General features: G+C 38.2%; 1 protein-coding gene across 1 annotated transcript in view; it reads left to right on the forward strand.

The window, feature by feature from the left end:
- EYS (eyes shut homolog) overlaps nucleotides 1-18,794 on the forward strand; it is an 871,663-nt gene that overhangs the window by 742,188 nt on the left and 110,681 nt on the right. The window contains exons 38-39 of the mRNA XM_070932259.1: nucleotides 7,336-7,497; nucleotides 14,537-14,690. Coding sequence (XP_070788360.1) covers nucleotides 7,336-7,497; nucleotides 14,537-14,690 — 316 coding nt within the window. The remainder of the gene's footprint in view (nucleotides 1-7,335; nucleotides 7,498-14,536; nucleotides 14,691-18,794) is intronic.

Consider the following 18,794-nt stretch of genomic DNA (forward strand, 5'->3'; position numbering starts at 1 on the left):
AAAAAATCCGTTGTAGGTCTGCTATCAAGTCAGAAGAAATTAATGAGGATTTCATTTGTAAAATTGAGGGGAAAGCAAAAAAAATAGTTGGACCAGACAGAAACAAAAGAATAATAGCTATGAACTATTTATGATTTAATCTGTAATAACATTACAGATTACTACCAATTCTTGGGTACATAGAGATCAAAGAAAATGTCTGTGGAAAACAGATAATTTACTCTAGATTGTTTCAATTACTAAGTATTTGGGCTGGTAACCCACTGTTATATTTTAATAGTAGTGGTCTTCCAAATGAACTACATTCCTAACTCCCAGGTCTGGTTGGGATTCAAGCTCATTTGTTTACACCACAGGTTACTCACCTTGCATAAACTGTCCTTTAAGGTCAAGGTGAAAGAATTGTGTTAGACTGAAAGATATTTTTGTGGATAAGCAGCATTCATAATGGAGAATGAGGAATGCCATTGGGAATCCAGTATATTTTAAAGGTCCAAAATATGCTACAAATCAAATTGGGAGTTTATAATCCCAGCCAGTTTGAGATCACATTACATCTTTGAAATTAAAATATGCCTTGTATTCTCATAAAGTTTATTTAAGCTGAATAAAAAATAATTTTAAGGTATGCTTTATACTGTAAAAGGCATCAACTTGCAAGATACATGCCAATTTGAGCTGAAATTAGTTTTATTCTTATGGGCAATTTGTTATGATTATGCATTATTACTGGAACATATATTCCACTGAATAAGATCATCCTATTTCTGAATAAATAATATTTGAGCTTTAAAAAAAAAGTCACTTTTTCAGTGCTGTTGTAACTTTGAACGGTTAGTAAAAGAAGGGAAGTAAGTCGAGGACTATCTGTATTGCTGGGTCTTTCCTACTACAAGCATTATGAGCCTTCTCCTGCCTATATGAGCTTTTTTTTCACTATTTAGGTGGGGGTGGAGAGAGAGAGACAGTTTGGTCTGCTGGTTAAGCAGGAGACTATGAATTCCAGTCTCTCAGCCATGAAAGTGCTGGAGAAGACTCCTGCGAGTCCCTTGGATTGCAAGGCAATCAAACCTGTCAGTCCTAGAGGAGATCAACCTTGACTGCTCTTTAGAAGGCCAGATCCTGAAGATGAAACTCAAATACTTTGAGAAGGAAGGACTCACTGGAGAAGAGCCTAATGCTGGGAATGATTGAGGGCAAAAGAAGAAGGAGACGACAGAGAAATGAGGTGGCTGGATGGAGTCAGTGAAGCAGTTGGCGTGAGCTTAAATGGACTCCAGAGGATGGTAGAGGACAGGAAGGCCTGGAGGAATGTTGTCACATTGGGTCGCAATGGGTCAGACACGACTTCGCAACTAACAACAACAAAGCCATGAAAGTCAGTCACTTTCTCTCAGCCCAACCCACCTTGCAGGATTGTCATTGTGAGGAAAATAGGAGGAATGTTATGTACATTCACGACTTTGAGTTACTTATGAAGTCTGAAAGGTGGTATAAAAATCTAATAAATAAATAAACAAACAAACAAACCCAACACTTGCACATAAAGAACCACTAAAATAGTTCTCTTTAACTTTGCCCAACTCCCTTCCTCTTTTCCTATGACCTGCCAGCTGGGCTATTTCAGGACATGGATTAAATGGATTTTTGGAAGAGTGCTCCCATATTCAGGAGTAGACTGATCCTGCAAGTCAGAAACTTGACAAGAGGGTAGACTAGCCATTCTAAGCATCTCTGTATGTGATGCATTCTTTCCCTGCCAGATATATAGGAGAATGATTGATGCTTATTTTTCTTGCCAGCAGGTGATGCTAGGTGGGAAGAGAAACAACATCAAGGGAGTCCAACAATCGCTTTTCTTTAATTTGTTCTGTGTTAAAACTGAAAGGACAAAACAGAAGTCCTTTATTCCCAGCACTATTTGATGGCACAAGTTATTAATCATAATAGTATGGATACAGAAGCTGAGTACAGTGCTGAGTTTAAATATATTTGGGTTAAGGTTCCGCATCTATACGTTTTTATTAAAACCAATGTTGTGCAACTAATTCTTTCAATTATTTAAGTAACCTCAACCCAAAATCTCAAACAAGAAAATTTTAAAACAGAAAGAGCATCCCATTTCTTTTTCTTCTTTCTCCCTAAAGTTTCTCTTTCCTCTCCTAAAACCATTGTGAACCCAGAAAGAGGGCGTACCATTCTCCCTGGCTGTTCCCTGGGACACATGAAGTGACCAGATAATGGGAAGAACTCCTGGTTTTATTTTCTATCACTACACAATAATTTTTGGGGGAAAAAAACAAATTAGATAGATCTATCTAAAATAACTACACATAAATTTTCCATGTTTCTACATATTGTGACTTTGTGCTGCCAATCCATGACACACACAAAAGCATTGTATCTTCATCCAGTGGTGGGATTCAAGTAATTTAACAACTGGCTCTCTGCCCTAATGATTTCTTCCAACAACCAGTTTGCCAAACTGCTCAGAAAGTTAACAACCGGTTCTCCCAAAGTGGTGAGAACTGGCTGAATCCCACCACTGCCTTCATCCCACTGAAATCCATGGCTATTTTAACTATTCAAGGCCATTAAAAAAACCAGTTGTGATCATTCCGGTGACATTGACCATCTTCTACATACGTTTAGCACATCCACACTTTACCTTTATAGAATGTGAAAGTGGTTTTAGAAGCTTTTTGGTATTTGACCAAATAGTGTGGAATATAGGACTCTGTGTTGGTGGAGCTGCATTCATGAGATTAAAGGAAACTGCAATTCAGCCAAGAATGTGAAGCTGAATGACTTAGAGAAAGAAGAAACTGAAGAGAAGATGTGAAGGTGTGGTTCAACCAATGCTGAAATGCTACTGGTTCGCACCAATTCAGGCGAACCAGTAGTAATAAAAGCTACCAATTCAGGTGAACTGGTAGTGAAAAAAAGCTAACGGTTCGTCTGAACCGGTATTTCCGACAATCAGCTGTGCCGCGCGATTTATATTCGCTAGAAAGCTGGAAATCCTACTTTCTAGTGAATCTAAATTGTGCGGCACAGCTGTTCCCCCCCCCCACTGTTCTACTTACCTTGTTAAGTCTTCTGTTTCCACGCGAAGCACATGTTTGGAGCGCACTACGCATGTTTGTGCAGTGTGTTTTTCGAGCATACTGTGTATGTGCACACAGCGTGCTTTTGGCACACACTGTGCATGTGCATGTGCAGCAAGCTTTGGGCATGCACTGCGCATGTGTGCACATAGCACGCATTTGGTGCGCACCGCGCATATGCAGGCAGCGAACTGGTGACAATCCATGGAGGATTTTACCACTGGGTTCAACGTATCTAAGGCTTCAGAAAAAGTTCTGAAGTTCTGCAGTGGAGCTCCCGAAGTTCCAGAAGAATTCCAGAAATTCTCCAATGGACTTCAGCCTCAGACGGATGGCCAGAAGTTGCACAGAAGATAAGAGAAGAAATTCAGGAATCAAATTTCTGTCTGCCTTTTTGGCTTGGCTCATCCACTCACCCACCCCTTTTCTTGCTTAGTGTATAAGGAAGCTGCTGAAGAGCCTTAACTGATAACAGGCAGAGAGGAGAGTGGGAGCAGGTGGCCCAAAGTTGCCTAGAAAGAGCAAAGAGATTAAAATTAGAGATAAGCAAGACAGGGATGTAAGTTTTGGGAAGGGACAGAAACATGACAATTGAATGTAAAACTGCTGCAGGGCTGTGATATACAAAAAAAAAACCTTAAACGTTAAAAAATAAATGGATTTTTTTAAAAACTTGGAGGCTGTAATGGCATGTGGGAGTGACCATGGGGGACAGGAGGAACAACTGCAGACAGGACAACCAGCATATAAAAGAAGTCTCAGTCCACAGGAGAGAAGGCATGGGAAGCATCTTAGAGCGGATCTTGCATAAATTTACACAGAGAGTAAAAGGAAAGGAGGGAAGAAATACTTTTAGTCTTGCAGGATTCTGTCAACATACCTCTTCAATAAAGATGGAGTTAAACTTCATGATTGTGCTTCCTGTAAGGCTAACAGAGACTCTGTAAATAATATCTCACCAGCAACTGTAAAAAAAATCAAGCCACCGAATATCTTGCAAATAGCCTATTTTGTCAATAAAAATAGTTGTCCCACCAGATTTATCTGTATCCTGACTGAGTCTGTCACCATCCTTAAATCAGGCCTATGACCTATGAAGAGAAATGCTGGTGCGGATGAGGAGGAGACTCCCTTAGCAATTCAAGGTCTTCGCCCTGACTCAGAGCCCACCGAGTTCAAAACCTGAATGTTGTCATTTTCTAAAATTGGGCAATTATTATATTTTACTTGCACTAGCATGCATCCTGTTGAAATAGTAATTGTACATTTCTGGCAGCCACTTTGAATGCAAATGCCGTTAGAAGCAAAGCCAATAATGCACAATTGTGAAATAACAACTCTGCACTCTGAGAGTAGATGAGGTTAGCGGATAAAGAGAAATGTTTATTCAGCAATAATGTTTGGATTTGTCTCACAAAGGCAGATACCAACATTGGGACAATCACAGTATTTATAACTATGCACAGCGCCATATATCCAGTTCTCATTGATTTAATGTGTGCTTTTGCCTGATGTGGTTAAGCTTTTCATTTTTTACATATTATAAAGAAACATGGCTCTATATTGTCTTTTAAAACGCTGACTGGTGATTTTCTCATCCTAGAATATCCTGACATGCATGCTGATTTATTAACTTGGTTTCATTTACAGATAATGTTTGTCCTTATCTAATATTCTGTTTTCAACAATTACATTCACTGTAGTTTAGAAGATTTTAATTCCAGCCGGGCTTAGAATTTGTTTACAAAACTTTTTTTTAGCTAATAAAAGGTTATTTGATTGGAGGTTGTTTGTATCTAATCCTTTGGGTCCCTTGCTAGAACAAACCAAGATCCACTACATCATTTCTAAATTATTTTTACAGCAATTAAACAACCAAGTCATCATCTGATTTGTTTCAAATCAGAAAGCTACTAATATCTAAGATACTTGTAGAGGCAACTGGTAATTATACTATATGAATTCAATGGAAATCTATAGAGCAGGCCTGACAAAATGGCATGTGTGCCATCTGGCCTGAGGGCCAGATTCATCACGTAAAAGCCATAACCACCCCAGTTCCGCAAAGGCAAAAAATATCACGATACGTCATGATACATCACGTGACGTGAACAAATTTGACACCAGTGCTATAGAGATCTTGGTCATGGTTCGCCCAAAGGTGCTTTTTTCAAGAAGCAACTGGACCTTCTTTGTTTTTCCTTGAAGACTTTTTGCTTTTCATCCTAGAAGCTGCTTCAATTCTTCAGTCAGAGTTAAAGAAGCTTCTTGGATGAGAAGCGAAACGCTTCTTTTCAAAAAAAAAAAATGAAGAAAGTCCAGTTGCCTCTTGAAAAAGCACCTTGGGAACAGTTCAAAGAAAGATTACCCCAGATTTAACACAAGCTTCTAAAGAGAAAATCTAGAAAGAAAACAAAAACCATAAATGTGCTGTGTGCAATGACTTCTCTACCCTGTCCCTTAAGGGCATATCTGCATTTATTAGTTAGTGCAGAGTCCAACTTTCTGCTTAGTTCATCACCAGTAGAGGTCACCCATTGCTTCCTGGGAGCAGGAACAGATGATGTCATCTTGCTCCCATTCCCAGACTATTGCAAATGTATCTGGCAATGAAGTTTTCCAGCTTTCATTCCAAACTGCTGTTTCCTGATCAAACCATATTAAGCATTGCAGTGCTTAAGTCCATTGCTCCATTCTGAAGCAGGCTCAGACCTGTTTAGTATCTGGGTCGGAATCTTCCTAGGAATTCCAAAACTGTAGATTAGATTGGAAAGTTAAAAGGAAAAAAAAACATTTTGGCACAAACAATTTCTGTATTGCTGCCAAGAAAATGTTATGATTGTGTAGAGATGGGCAAGATGTTCTGTGCATAGAACAGTGATCTAGAGTTATCTGTAGCTAAACCAAAAGACTTTGGCTTTTGGACAGTGCAAAGAAAAAACTGGGCTGTTTTATTCCAGAATTTGTGGAAGGCCAAGAACATTAATAGTGGAGAAAATCAGGAAAGGTGATAAGCTGAAGAAAGGGTAGTCCCATGGGAGATCTCATTCTGGGAACATTGTTTAGTTCCTGCTGAGACCATCACTAGAAGGAACAGTTGAATAGAATAGGTAGTTGAGGGGGGAATTGAAGATATTGGAAAGACCAGCGCTTGTGTGGGTGCTGTTTTGGGACATTGGCAGTGACTGAGAGAAGGGAAGGCTCTGGAAAAATCAGGAACCAAAGCCAACGAGTCATGGAATATCCTTTCAAAAAAGCCAGCTTGAAAGTGTGTGTCCTGACAAGAAAATCTCCTAAAATGCAGGAGTCCTACATAATTGGCTCAGCATTGTTGCAGGTAAAATACCAAAAGAAATTCTTGTTGGCTACTGAAAGCAGTAGATTAGAGAAAGGGTGCTAGTAGTACTGAGGAATGACTCTGTAGAAGTTCTCATTACACGCTTCCAAAGATCTCAGGAGTCTGTTCTTTTTAAGCTTCTTTGCTTATGAAGACTCCCACTCTTATTTAGTTCTTTGCAGAGAAAAGAAGAGCTTCCTCATATTCTTCTGTGTTTTTATGTAAAATTAAGGGATGGTGCTTACAAGTCAATGAATAATTATTATCATATCCAGGATTCCCAGAAGAAAACCATACGGCTCTCATCAAAATCATTCTTCTTCTAAAGCAAACAAAGTATACTAAGGGAACAGGAATGGTGAGTGGTGGGATTCAGCTGGTTTGCACCGGATCAGGTGAATAGGTTGTTAAATTACATCCACTATCAAAGTGTATCCTGGGCGCTGTGCTGCACTGCAATGGAGAAACAGGCAATGGAGCAGCTGGTGCGAGGAAGTGAGAAAGGACTTTCCCTCCTCCTTCCCTCGTGCCAGCCGTTCCGTTGCCTGTTTCTCCATTGCAGCACAGCTCAGCGCCCAGGATCCACTTTGATGGGGGGAGGGGTAATTAAACAACCGGTTTGCCCAGGGTCAGGTTGGCTGTCCTGCATGTGTGGCAGAGATAGAGGACAGGGATGGGCCATTCCTCCCACGACAGCCAACCTGACCCTGGGCGAACCGGTTGTTAAATTATTTGAATCCCATCACTGGAAATTCCTTGTGTGACAAATCTCTCTCTTGCCATCGGTATTCCTTGCAGGATACTGATAGTATGGAGTCTTACTTTCCTAGGGTAAAAAAAGCAACTCAGCCTAATTTTTCACTGAGAGTCATGTACTTTTGTTTGCTCCAGATACAACGTTATTCTTCCCATCATTCAGTGGAAACTCCTATTTAGAACTACCTTCACTATCCTCCCTGTTGGAGGATAGATTTGCATCAGGGCAAGAACGGAACAAGGTGACAATCTACTTGACTGTGAAAACAACTGCTTTAAATGGCACTCTCCTTTACGGTGAGTATAGCTATTTTATTTATATAGTGAGTCTCAGAAAGGCAAACCTGCCCTATCCTTTCCTAGCATTTCCACTCTCTCACCTGGAGATAGAGGTCTGGAGGAAAATGTAGTTCTAGGGAAAAAATTAAGCTTCAGTCCAGGGTGGGTCCTATTTACTTTTATTACCAGTTCGCAACGGGATCACATGCACGCGCTCACTTCGCTCGTGTGCACACCTTGCTTCTGCACATGCGCAGAAGCTTCTGTGCATGTGCAGATAACTGATGATGACATCCGGGGTGGTGGGGGGGGCCTCCTGCCGGTTTTACTATTGGTTCTTGCGAACCGGTCTGAATCGGGGGCAACCCACCACTGCTTCAGTCCCTGTTTATGAATGGGAGATGTCCTCTCCTCCTGAAAGATGACTGGAGTAGAACAGGACCACCCCACTTCCCCATGATTAAGTCTTTAAATAAATGGTTCCAGTTTATTTTTTGAATCAGAGTCTTCAGGCCTTTAGTGATTTTGAAGTGTGTGGATTTGAGTAAAGAGAGAAGTTTTATTTTAATAAATAAAACAAAGGGTATACTTGAATAATGGGATACCTGTCCCATATTATAGGACACTTAGATCTGCATATCAAGGTTAACAACCTGTAAATCAACTAGCAGGGACACGGTGGCTCAGTGACTAAGATGCTGAGCTTGTTGATCGAAAGGTCGGCAGTTCAGCAGTTTGAATCCCTACTGCCACGTAACGGGGTGAGCTTCCATTACTTGTCCCAGCTTCTGCCAACCTAGCAGTTTGAAAGCATGTAAAAAATGCAAATAGAAAAATAGGGACCACCTTTGGTGGGAAGGTAACAGCTTTCCATGCACCTTTGGCATTTAGTCATGCCGGCCACATGACCACAGAGACATCTTCGGACAGCGCTGGCTCTTCAGCTTTGAAACGGAAATGAGCACCGCCCCCTAGAGTCGGGAACAACTAGCGCATATGTGTGAGGGTAAACTTTACCTTTAAGTCAACTGGCCAAGCTATTAAGAAGCAAAGAAGTCATGTAGATCTCAGCCACCAGATATTTTGTCAGAATGACAACATCTGTGTCATGATCTACTAATAGAAACTCTGTCCCTTACAAAGCTATCATCTTCTGTGTTTTGACCCTCTGCGGATACCAACAGGTCTCTCAGTTTAAAGGACAAAAATGGCAAGGCAAAAGTGTTATAAAATCGCAGAAAAAGTCAGAAAAAGTTATGTTGGAATTTAATTGGCTACGCAAAGGACCACATCTTCATGGATACCGAAGGAAGTTAACAAGTCACATAAATTGCTGACATTCCCTGAAGATGATCACAGGAAGGATTTTAAATTATGTCCTGTAAAGCCAGATAAAATATATTGATATTGACAGAAGGAGAAGATGGTAGCAATCTTCAAATACCTGAACAAATATCACACACCAGAAAATCAAGGCCTGTCCTCCTGGTTTCCAGACTGCAAAATCCATAATGGTAGTGTCATGATACAGGAAGGCAGATTCTGATTTAATGTTCAAAGAAACTTCATATCATTAAGACCAGTTCAACAGTAAAATTGAGCACCCAGAGACGGGGTGAGGTCCCCCTCATTGCATTTGGTCAAGCAGAGACAAGATGACTATTTCTCTGGAATGTTTTAGTTTCAATTCATTCCTTTCAGTCTCAATGCTCCCTTTGAACTCTGGTACTCTACAATAGAACTCTCTGATAATTTTTTTAAAAAAGATCAAAGAATAATTCTCAGTTGGCAGGTGGGTTCATGGCTGAAAAGGTCTTTGGGAGTCCCTATATAGGAAGAGAACCCCACCCAAAATATGGCTCATTTTCACTCACCTCACTGAAACCAGTCAGTGAAGTTATAACTCCAAGAATAATTTCAGTGTTTTTACTTTCTGTTGTGCCCTAGGCTTACTGAGTCATTAAAACACACGAGTAGTACAAAAAACCTCTTTTACTGCAACAGCCGTGAATTACGTTTGTTCACAGCTGAGTCCCAATTAGGCCTACTTGGCAAAGTCACACGGAGTCTAGAATCAAACAGATGCCAACTGGGAACAGAATTAACAATGTTGCTTTCCTGCAAAGTGCCCACATGCCTTTGCTCCTCTTTTAAGCCTTATGAGAGGGGCCAATCATCTCCAGGCCTTACTCCTGAGTCATCCCTTTTATTTTAACTGTTCATGCCTTTTGGTAGCTCTGCGCATGCGCACACTAGGAACAGACTCCTCCTGTTCCTCTGCCTCTCTGCTGTCCAACTCTGGAGGCTCTGGAGTCCGCACATCACTCCCAGATGGCCCTGGCCCCATCTCTTCCTCCAAGGCAGAGCCCTCGTCCGAGCCTTCCCCAGACTTCAGGACTGGCCTATGTTCCTCTCCAGCCTCCTCACTGTCCAACTACGCTGCCAGCTCCTCAGGCTGTTGGTGGACCACAACACTTTCCCACACAGCTCCTATTTTACTGGATCATAGATTTCTATAGACAACAAAGGTATAGACAATATATTATATTGACATCAAATTCATTGGAAAGAAAAAAAAAGAATGGACCATTTGTTCCTGTACCTATCAGAGTCTTAAAACAGTTCTGGCAGAGCCTTACCTGTATATGCTGTGATGAGCTTTGCGGGTTCATTCACTGTGCCATGTATCACAGCCATAACTTGCCAGCTAATTGATATCCAGTTATTCTCTAGGGAACTGTTACACTACAGTCTTCCCAAACACGATTATTTTCCATAGACAGATCCAAAACAGCACTAAGCTCTGCAGGATCCTGCATTTAAACTTCTGGGACAATTTTCATCAGCAGCCCAGCAGAGAGCTAAAAAGCAGAACAAAACCAGATGGTGATTTTGTAAACAATATGCTCCAGATGTTCAAAATTGCATAAAGGTGATTTCAAACTTTTCAGCAAGCAGAATAACAGAACAGAACAACAAGAATTGGAAGGAACCTTGAAGGTCTTCTCATCCAAGCAGATGACCGTATGCCATTTCAGACAAGTGGCTGTCTAGTCTCACCTCCAGTGATGGAGCACCCACAATTTCTGGAAGCAAGTCACTGTTTCACTGATTAATTGTTCTCACTGTCAGGAAATTCCTCCTTAGTTCTAGGTTGGTCCTTCCCTTGAGGAGCACTTTCTCCTAGGTGAACCATTCGCAGAACATTTGCCTATGTGCAGCCAATCATGAGAATTTTGGTGTGGGTTAGGGTTAGGGTGTTCAGCGGTGATTACTCTCATTGGATTGCAATCTAACAGTCAGTATACCTCGTGGTGGTAAGGACTCAATAACTAAACTGAAGTCATAGGAAAACTGCAAGGATTGGGTATGGGCACAGAAGATTACCTGTTTGGCGTTGATTAAATATTTCCACAGAGCCAACTGAGGGCTGGAAGATTTCCAAATTATTAGAAAACTGTGGAACAGGATGCCCAATATTAAAGGTGCTTGGGAGAAAAAAAAATAGCTTGAGAAAACAAGTAGTAACAATAATCACAAATGGATAGGTAGAGAGGAGACTGGCAAAAATGCATTAAAAGCCAACAAGAAGACTAGGATACAACAATAAACAGAATTGTGTGGTCCGATGGTCATTGTCATAAAGAAGAAGAGGGAGGAGGAGAGGGAGGAGTTCTTGAGGTATTTCAGGCTAATTGGATGATTTTTTTTAAATGAAGGAAGAAAAATAGACTCAATAGCTACTAATCAGATAATATATCTCTTCTCACCTTCTGAATTATTTTCTTCCTTAAGAATCAAAGAGGCATCCTTGCTTAATGACCAGTCACTGAACAACCATTCAAGGTTAGTCAAGACTTCAAAAAAAGTACTTACATCTCACCATTGAAGTTATGTCTGCCTCACTCTTTTCTCCCATAGTCAAGTAGTCACATTCTGGCAACCAGATTGAATTTACAACTGCTTCAGTGTGTCCCAGGGTCATAGGACCATGAATTGTGACCTTTTGTCATTTTCCAGCAGAAAACAGCAGAAAACGCCCACTGGATATGCTGATATATGACCATGTGATTCACTCATTTAATGACCATTGTAAAAATATTGTAAAATTGTGTCAGGTCATATGGTAACTCATATAAAAAAGGCAGCTACTTACAACCAAAATTCAGGACTCAATTGTAGTCATAAGTCAAGGTCTGCCGCTAGAACAGCCATTATGTATACTTGCTGAGATTTTTTTTTAAAAAAAAGAGAGCTTCCCTTATTACTAAACAATTTTTGAATTCTGCTTCCTATACAACAAAGTTTCTTGAGGTATGAGAGAAAGATTTGAAAAAAATATTGTCAGATATACATGTAAAAATACATAACTACTCTGCCATAAACAAACACTAATTTGGAGATTTTTGCTATGGGTATAGAAGTGGACTTCTGTGTTTTCTGTGGGGAAAAAAAGAACTAAGACTTTACCACAGTATGCATGATCAAAGTTTGAATATACATTTGACCACATTCCAGGTGGCATATTATACACATTCCTGTAATAAATTATTGATAAGAAAAAGCTTTTTTGCTTTCACAAATGTTGATATTTGAAAGAGAAAAAAAGTGCATTGTTGGATCGAGAACTGGAGTATTGTGGCAGTTTCAATTGCATATCTTTTGCTTGCTTTTTATATATGCAAATATAGTCCAGCTGGATGGCAAACGAAAGAACAAAATCATTTTTATTTTTACTTTTTGACTATAACACATGAAACACTGGTACATAATTGCAGGACTAATTCCAACATTTCTAATGTGCTGTTTCTGAGATGATCTCAAATGCTTAAATTTACCATCAGTGATAAGTCCATGTTTCAGTTGGCTCATGCCAAGGTGCTCTCAATATTTCATTTTTGTTATTCTTCCTTCTCTATTGCTTAAGAACATCTCCCTTTGGAATGGCCATCTCACAAAATCATGTAGATAACTGACATCAAACTTTGTTCTCTTCCATTGGTGGGTTGTGTCCGTTCAGAAACTTCTGCCAGATCCTTAGCTGATCAATTATAACACAGATCTTGTAGCTTGTTCTCTGTCATGAGTGCAGCCTCTCTATTGTTGCCTTCAGATGGTAATAAGTTATCTCTAATGGACAACTAAGTCTTTCAATGCAATTGGTCCTTGAACCAAAACCTGTGAAGAGATGTTCTGATGGTCCGGGATGGTACCCACCTTTCTTGGCTTTTTCCAACATTCTCTTGGCCACATAGAAAAGTGATTCTGCTTTCCCATTGTTCTGGGGATAAGCAAAGAAACTAAAGACTCCCATCATTTCAGAAGACTTCACAAGCCAATTGAGTATTTTGTGGTTTGGTGCCTAGAGATAAAATACAATAGGTCCAGGTAGCTCTTCACCAATAAAAAATAATAATTTTCCATTGCTTAAGTTTCTTAAATTTTCTCAACTGCCAGTGGGATATTGGAAACAATTCTCCATTGAAGAAAGAAACTCAACAGTAGTACTAACATAACGTCATCGTATTAGTAATGATCACATTCAACTGATACCAGTACTGGTACCAGTGGCTCTATGTGCAAAATCATCAGTTTGTTTTGAAAGCAGAAAGGTCCAAAGAGAATACTATATACCGATGACCATCATGGAACACTCACTGGAAAAATATAATTTGAACTTTCAGAAATTGATGATGATGACGCCCAGGAGCCAACAGAAGAAATGGAGGAAAAGATTGAACCATAGAACCAGAGAATAAAAGAAAATGACAAGGAGGAGATAACAATGAAAATAATAGTGACTGATGAATTAAATCAGGGGGAAAATATATTAAGTGAATTGAAAAGAGAATTGGAGATACTGGAAGATATTTTTGAAAGTGAGATAGGGGCTTGGGCAGAAATTTTGGAAACTAGGCAGTGGAAGAGGGTAGAGGTGGGAGAAATATCTAGATTGAACAGCCAAGAAGTAGATATAGATGGAGATAAAGATTCAAGAGAGGAATATGGGAGGCAAGTTAAAAAAAAAGCATAGCAATTAAAGTATTGAAGCGGGCAAGAGACAATGGATAGATATCTTTTTTTTGTTGTTCTGATTTACTTTTCTTTTTCTCTCTCTTTCTTTTCTTTTTTTAGGTAGGTGACATGACTAGAAGTTAGGTAGGATAGAAAGAAAACATTTTTTAATAAAGGGTGATATGATTAAAAGTTAGAATAAGAGATAGAAATAAGAAAGGGGGAATATTAGTGTATACACTTTTATATAATAAAATAAAAGCAATAACAAGAGAAAATATGGAACAATTGAATAATGATAGACTAACTTAATATAAATGTGTATTATTATTATTAGAAATATATAAGCTGATTGAATGTAATAACTATGATTAATTTGACTAGTTTTATTTGTATTAGAATGCATGATACCCAGCTTCCACACTGTTCACACATTGATATGTTTGTTAAAAAATAAATAAAAAATAAAAAACTTGAAGAAAGTGATGAAGATTGTAGGGTTTTTTCAAATATTCCTAATATTGATTTATGTTTTTCCATGTTCATGAAAATGTATTTAAAACTGCTTCCCTCCCCCCGTACTTCTAGAGACTTTGTCAATAGAAAAGTATAACAGGTTTGTAGAGTTATGAAAATACTTTTTTAAAAAGCTACTTTTTATTCTGAACAAAGAATTGTTATGTATCAGATTGGTTTCTGGAATAAAGAAAGCCACAAAAATCCTCACAATTGGGTTGGAACTGTAATGGAAAGAAATTGGTGAACAAGGAAGATACATAAAAATAAAAAATGATACTGAAGTATCTCATGTTCTGTGTTATTTGAAGGAGGCTGTTTCTATACTGTAGATAGTGGGGAAAACACATTTTTTCCACTTCCCTCTCCCCCCCCAAAAAAAAAAAAAGAGAGAGAGAGAGCAAGGGAAAAAAATAATATGAGTCAATTGGAGAAAATCAAAATGGAGTGTAAAACTGAGCAAGAATTGAACTTCTTTATCTCTGTGTAAGTGTCATATAACTAAATAATTTCATTCTTTTTAAAGCTAATAATGAATTTTCAGAAGACCATTTCCTTCATCTTTACCTCATGAATGGGAAGCCAACTGCTCGATTTGGCTGTGGCCCTTCTCCAAACATTTTGACAGTGACTGCCAATCACTCCATTAACAGGGATGTCCTTGTACTGATCACACTAAGGTAATACTTTCCTGTACTTAAGTGAATGATGACTGAACATATTACATGCTTGCCTTCTTACTGATGAAAACATAAGAAAAATCAAATGTAAAGGTCATACACAGTTATCTCTAGAAAATTATATCTGTCTATCTTCTACAGTATCTATCATCTATATCTATTTGATTTGAATGCCATCTAAGTCTCAATGATTCTTGGTGGTTCACAAATAAAAACACTAAAACATACAACAAGGAACAAAAATGAAGAACAAAAGATGGCAAAGACGACAAGAACCAGATAGGAACAATAACAACAAAACAAACACACACACACAATCCAAGGGGGCTTCATTCACCCTTGCCAAAGGCCTGGGAGAAGAGCCAAGTCTTCAAGGCCCTATAAAACACCACCAGGTTGGGGCCATCTGAATTTTGGGCTGGGGGGGGGCTCTTCCCATAGGGTAGGAACTGCTCTCATTTCTCTAGGAAAGATTAGAGATGAAATATATGCCTTCTATGAAGAATATTCCTTATGCCTTCCTTGTTTCTTGGGTGAAAAGGATTAGGCAATAGATAATGAGAAAGATTCCCTGGCTGAGACACTTAGAAGCTGAGATCAGTCTGAATATACCATACAAAGAGACATGGTATGGGAATTTGACAGGAAATAAGATAGCTTTATGCATTCCTTTGAAGAATTATAAATATAATGTGGAAATAAGGATGGTGCTGGGGATTTGAATAGACATCCAAAAGTAGCATTGCAAATGTGCAGCTTATTTTATTTTTCACTGTTAAATTGTTTATAGACTACCAGTGCTGCTTTCTCAATCAACACAAATCTACGTTCCCTGTGCAGCCCAGGAATGTTGGGATTAATTAAAAACTCCAGTCCAAACATCTATTGTAACATACTGATTTTGACACCACCCTAATACTGGCAGAACTGTGTTCTTACTACCTCAGAAGTGTAGAAGTGAAGACACTATTACAAAACAGATTTCTAATATTACATCCCTTGATATTCATTTTATCCATTGTTAGCTGTGTGTAAGCTATACTTACACATAGTCAATACACTTAAGTTATTATTGAACAGATATGAATCTTGCTTCTTCAGATACAAGCTACAGCCCTTATCAAATCAAAGCATGCACATAGGTTCCTTAATTTATTTTGATCTTTTTCCTTTGTTTTCCTACCTAAATATTGTGGAATATTTCTTTCTCATTATAGTGCCTTTCTGTGTGTTTGAAAAAACCCTCCTACATTTAAGTTCTTTTAGTTCAGCTGCCAGAGATAACAAAAATAATTGCTGCAACCTCTCAAGTTAATTAAACAAATAGTTTAAGAGGACATGACCACATTATAGTATCTTTCATGCTCTGTCAAAGGACTTCTCAAGCAAAGTATCCCTGCAGAGGTAGTTTAATAAACATGAAACCATCCTTCTTTCTCTGAATTTTAAGGTTGTATGTAAAAAAAAATTACAAATTGGGCATAGGAAAACCTCACCTTTTGGCCCTGATGGGCACACTAGGAATGTGGAAGCTAAGTAGCACACATAATTACAAATGCATATTACGGAAAGGCTTCCTCATTGACAACATGGTGGGCCATGGTGAGTTCTAAAACATGGACCTGCTGGATGGCAAATTATTATGGTGCTTTTAGCTTCTTAAGCTGCTTTTCATCAAAATAACACAGGACCATTCTTGGAAACAAAAATAATTGAGGATTTTGAAACTAGCTAGTCTTCTTTTCTTTTCAATTAGAAAAGTCTAATTTGTTTTTCCATAAAGTTATTATGCAAAATAGACAATATACGAAGTAGTATATTTGTGATGTTTTGGCATAGGTGTTTCCTGCATTTGGAGTTTTCTCACCTAAAAATATGATGAGACTTTGGGACTCCTAAGGGAAAAAGAGAGTTAAATCATGAGATCTGGATGGCAGAAAACTCAGGAGTTGCCATCTCCCCTGTTATAGAAATAAAATAAAACACTCAAAAAGTGAACATGTTCTGCCTGCAAATAAAATAGCTTTAAACCTGAGTAGAAGAAAATGAATATTTGTAAAAAAAAAAAAAAAAAAAAAAAAAAAAAAAAGCTGTTTGCACCAGTATTGCAAATCTATCATTTTAATGAATAATCAATTGTACAGCTAGGAAGCCTTGTTTATTTAAAGATTGCCTTAGACATCTGCATTATTTTGGACAGTCAATATTATTTGGTTATTAAATTGCTCTGTAGACTTATTTTGCTTCACTTTAAACAATTTCATTTTATGAATAGCATTGGTTGATTCATTATCATGTTTGTGATAATCTATTAATGTTAATAATACACAAAAACAGATTATTATCCAGAGTCTCTTTGGATAGTGAGGTAGGCAACATGTAAAATTGATGGATGGATGGATGGATGGATGGATGGATGGATGGATGAATGAATGAATGAATGAATGAATGAATGAATGAATGAATGAATGAATGAATATGGAAATTTAAATCTGACTTAAAGAATTTGAATAAACTGCAGAAAATGCTAGATTTTCATGAAGGGAAGAAATCCTTAATGCTAGCGTCTTTAGCACTGTAGTATTCAATGATATATTGAAGATAGTCTAACTTGAAGGAGAAGATAACATTTGACCTGCTGATAAGTATTTCTACCCTAGATAATAATGCTCAAATAATGACATTTATCCTTTTGAAATAATTAAGCCAAAACACTAGAATCACATGTATGTAGTTCCTTTGATGGCACATTTCAATATAACAAATAAAACATTAGCCTTTCATACATGGCCTGTTTTGATTTTTATGATACAAGCAATGTACATGGAGCTTGCAAAATAAATTTAGAGCACATAATGCATAGGACAAGAAACACCTTAGTGCAAGTAGAATAGTGACCTAGACCTTTGCAATAATGTAATGATTTAGCTTGATAGAATTTAGCTTGCAAATGCAAGGTGAAGAAATGAACAGTACAATTCTACATGTGTTTACATGGTGGTCTTTGATTATATACCTCATTGATTACAAATGAGACTTCCGGATTCCAGAATTATTTTGAGAATGGATTCCCATCAAATACTGTAATCTCAGAGAAGATGATCAGATCTTCAATTTTATCAGGAAAATTAGGATGGATATAAAAACATTTTGCCCTAAGTTACATCAAATGAGTCCACAGTAACCGAAGACAAGTCAATCTAGTGAACAAGGAACTAAATCATGTCATGTAGAAGGTGGAGGAAGCAGGAGGTGGTTCAAAGAATACAATTTAACAGATCAGGAGTGTAGAGTTATTACCCTCAGACAAAAAAAAAAAAATCAGGAGGACTCTAGGAGCATCTTTTCTGACTAACAAATTTACTGAAAGACATAACTTACATGATCTGAATTTCATTCCATCAAATGCAAAAAAATGGCCAGACTGGTGTAGGATTTAAACTTGGATGAAGGAGGCAGTGGAAAAGAGAAGAAGACAGCATTAATATACAGATTCGGCCTACATGTGAAACTAATTACAGTACCTTATCCATGAATCACCATCAAAGCTGACACAAGCCAAAGCACAGAACAAGTCAAAGAAGTAATGCAAGATCAGACAATGTGGAGACCTGCCCCATAGAATCACCAAGAGTCATACAGACTGAATGGATAACATCGTATCCATGAACAGTTGTTGTGTGTTAAAAATCCATTGTGTATTTTGAGACCATCTGAGAAGCTTTTGGATATGTTCAGCAGTCATATGCAGATATTTTTCTTCATACAATTTTAGTTGAGCAGAGAAGACAGTTCTCGTTCATTTTTTTTATTTGTTTAATTATATAAAATAGAAAGAAAAAATAGAAATAGGTGATCAAGGGAAGGAAAAGGAATGGGGAAAAGAAGGTGTGAGATACAAGGGGGGGAGAAAAAAAGGGGGGGTTGTTTTCCGACTCTTCTTAGCACCGTCCAAGATAAAAACAGTCCAGCCTCAACTTTTTGCTTTTACACAATACGTAACTAACCATTTCTGTAACTAACTGTAACTAACCCAGAGGGATGCGGTGGCTCGGAATCCCTAGCACCGTGTAACAGAGTGAGCTCCCATTACTTGTCCCAGCT

This window comes from Pituophis catenifer, unplaced genomic scaffold (genome assembly GCF_029215685.1).
Source record: "Pituophis catenifer annectens isolate HBS135680 unplaced genomic scaffold, rPitCat1.0.hap2 SCAF_1, whole genome shotgun sequence".
Lineage (NCBI taxonomy): Eukaryota > Metazoa > Chordata > Lepidosauria > Squamata > Colubridae > Pituophis > Pituophis catenifer.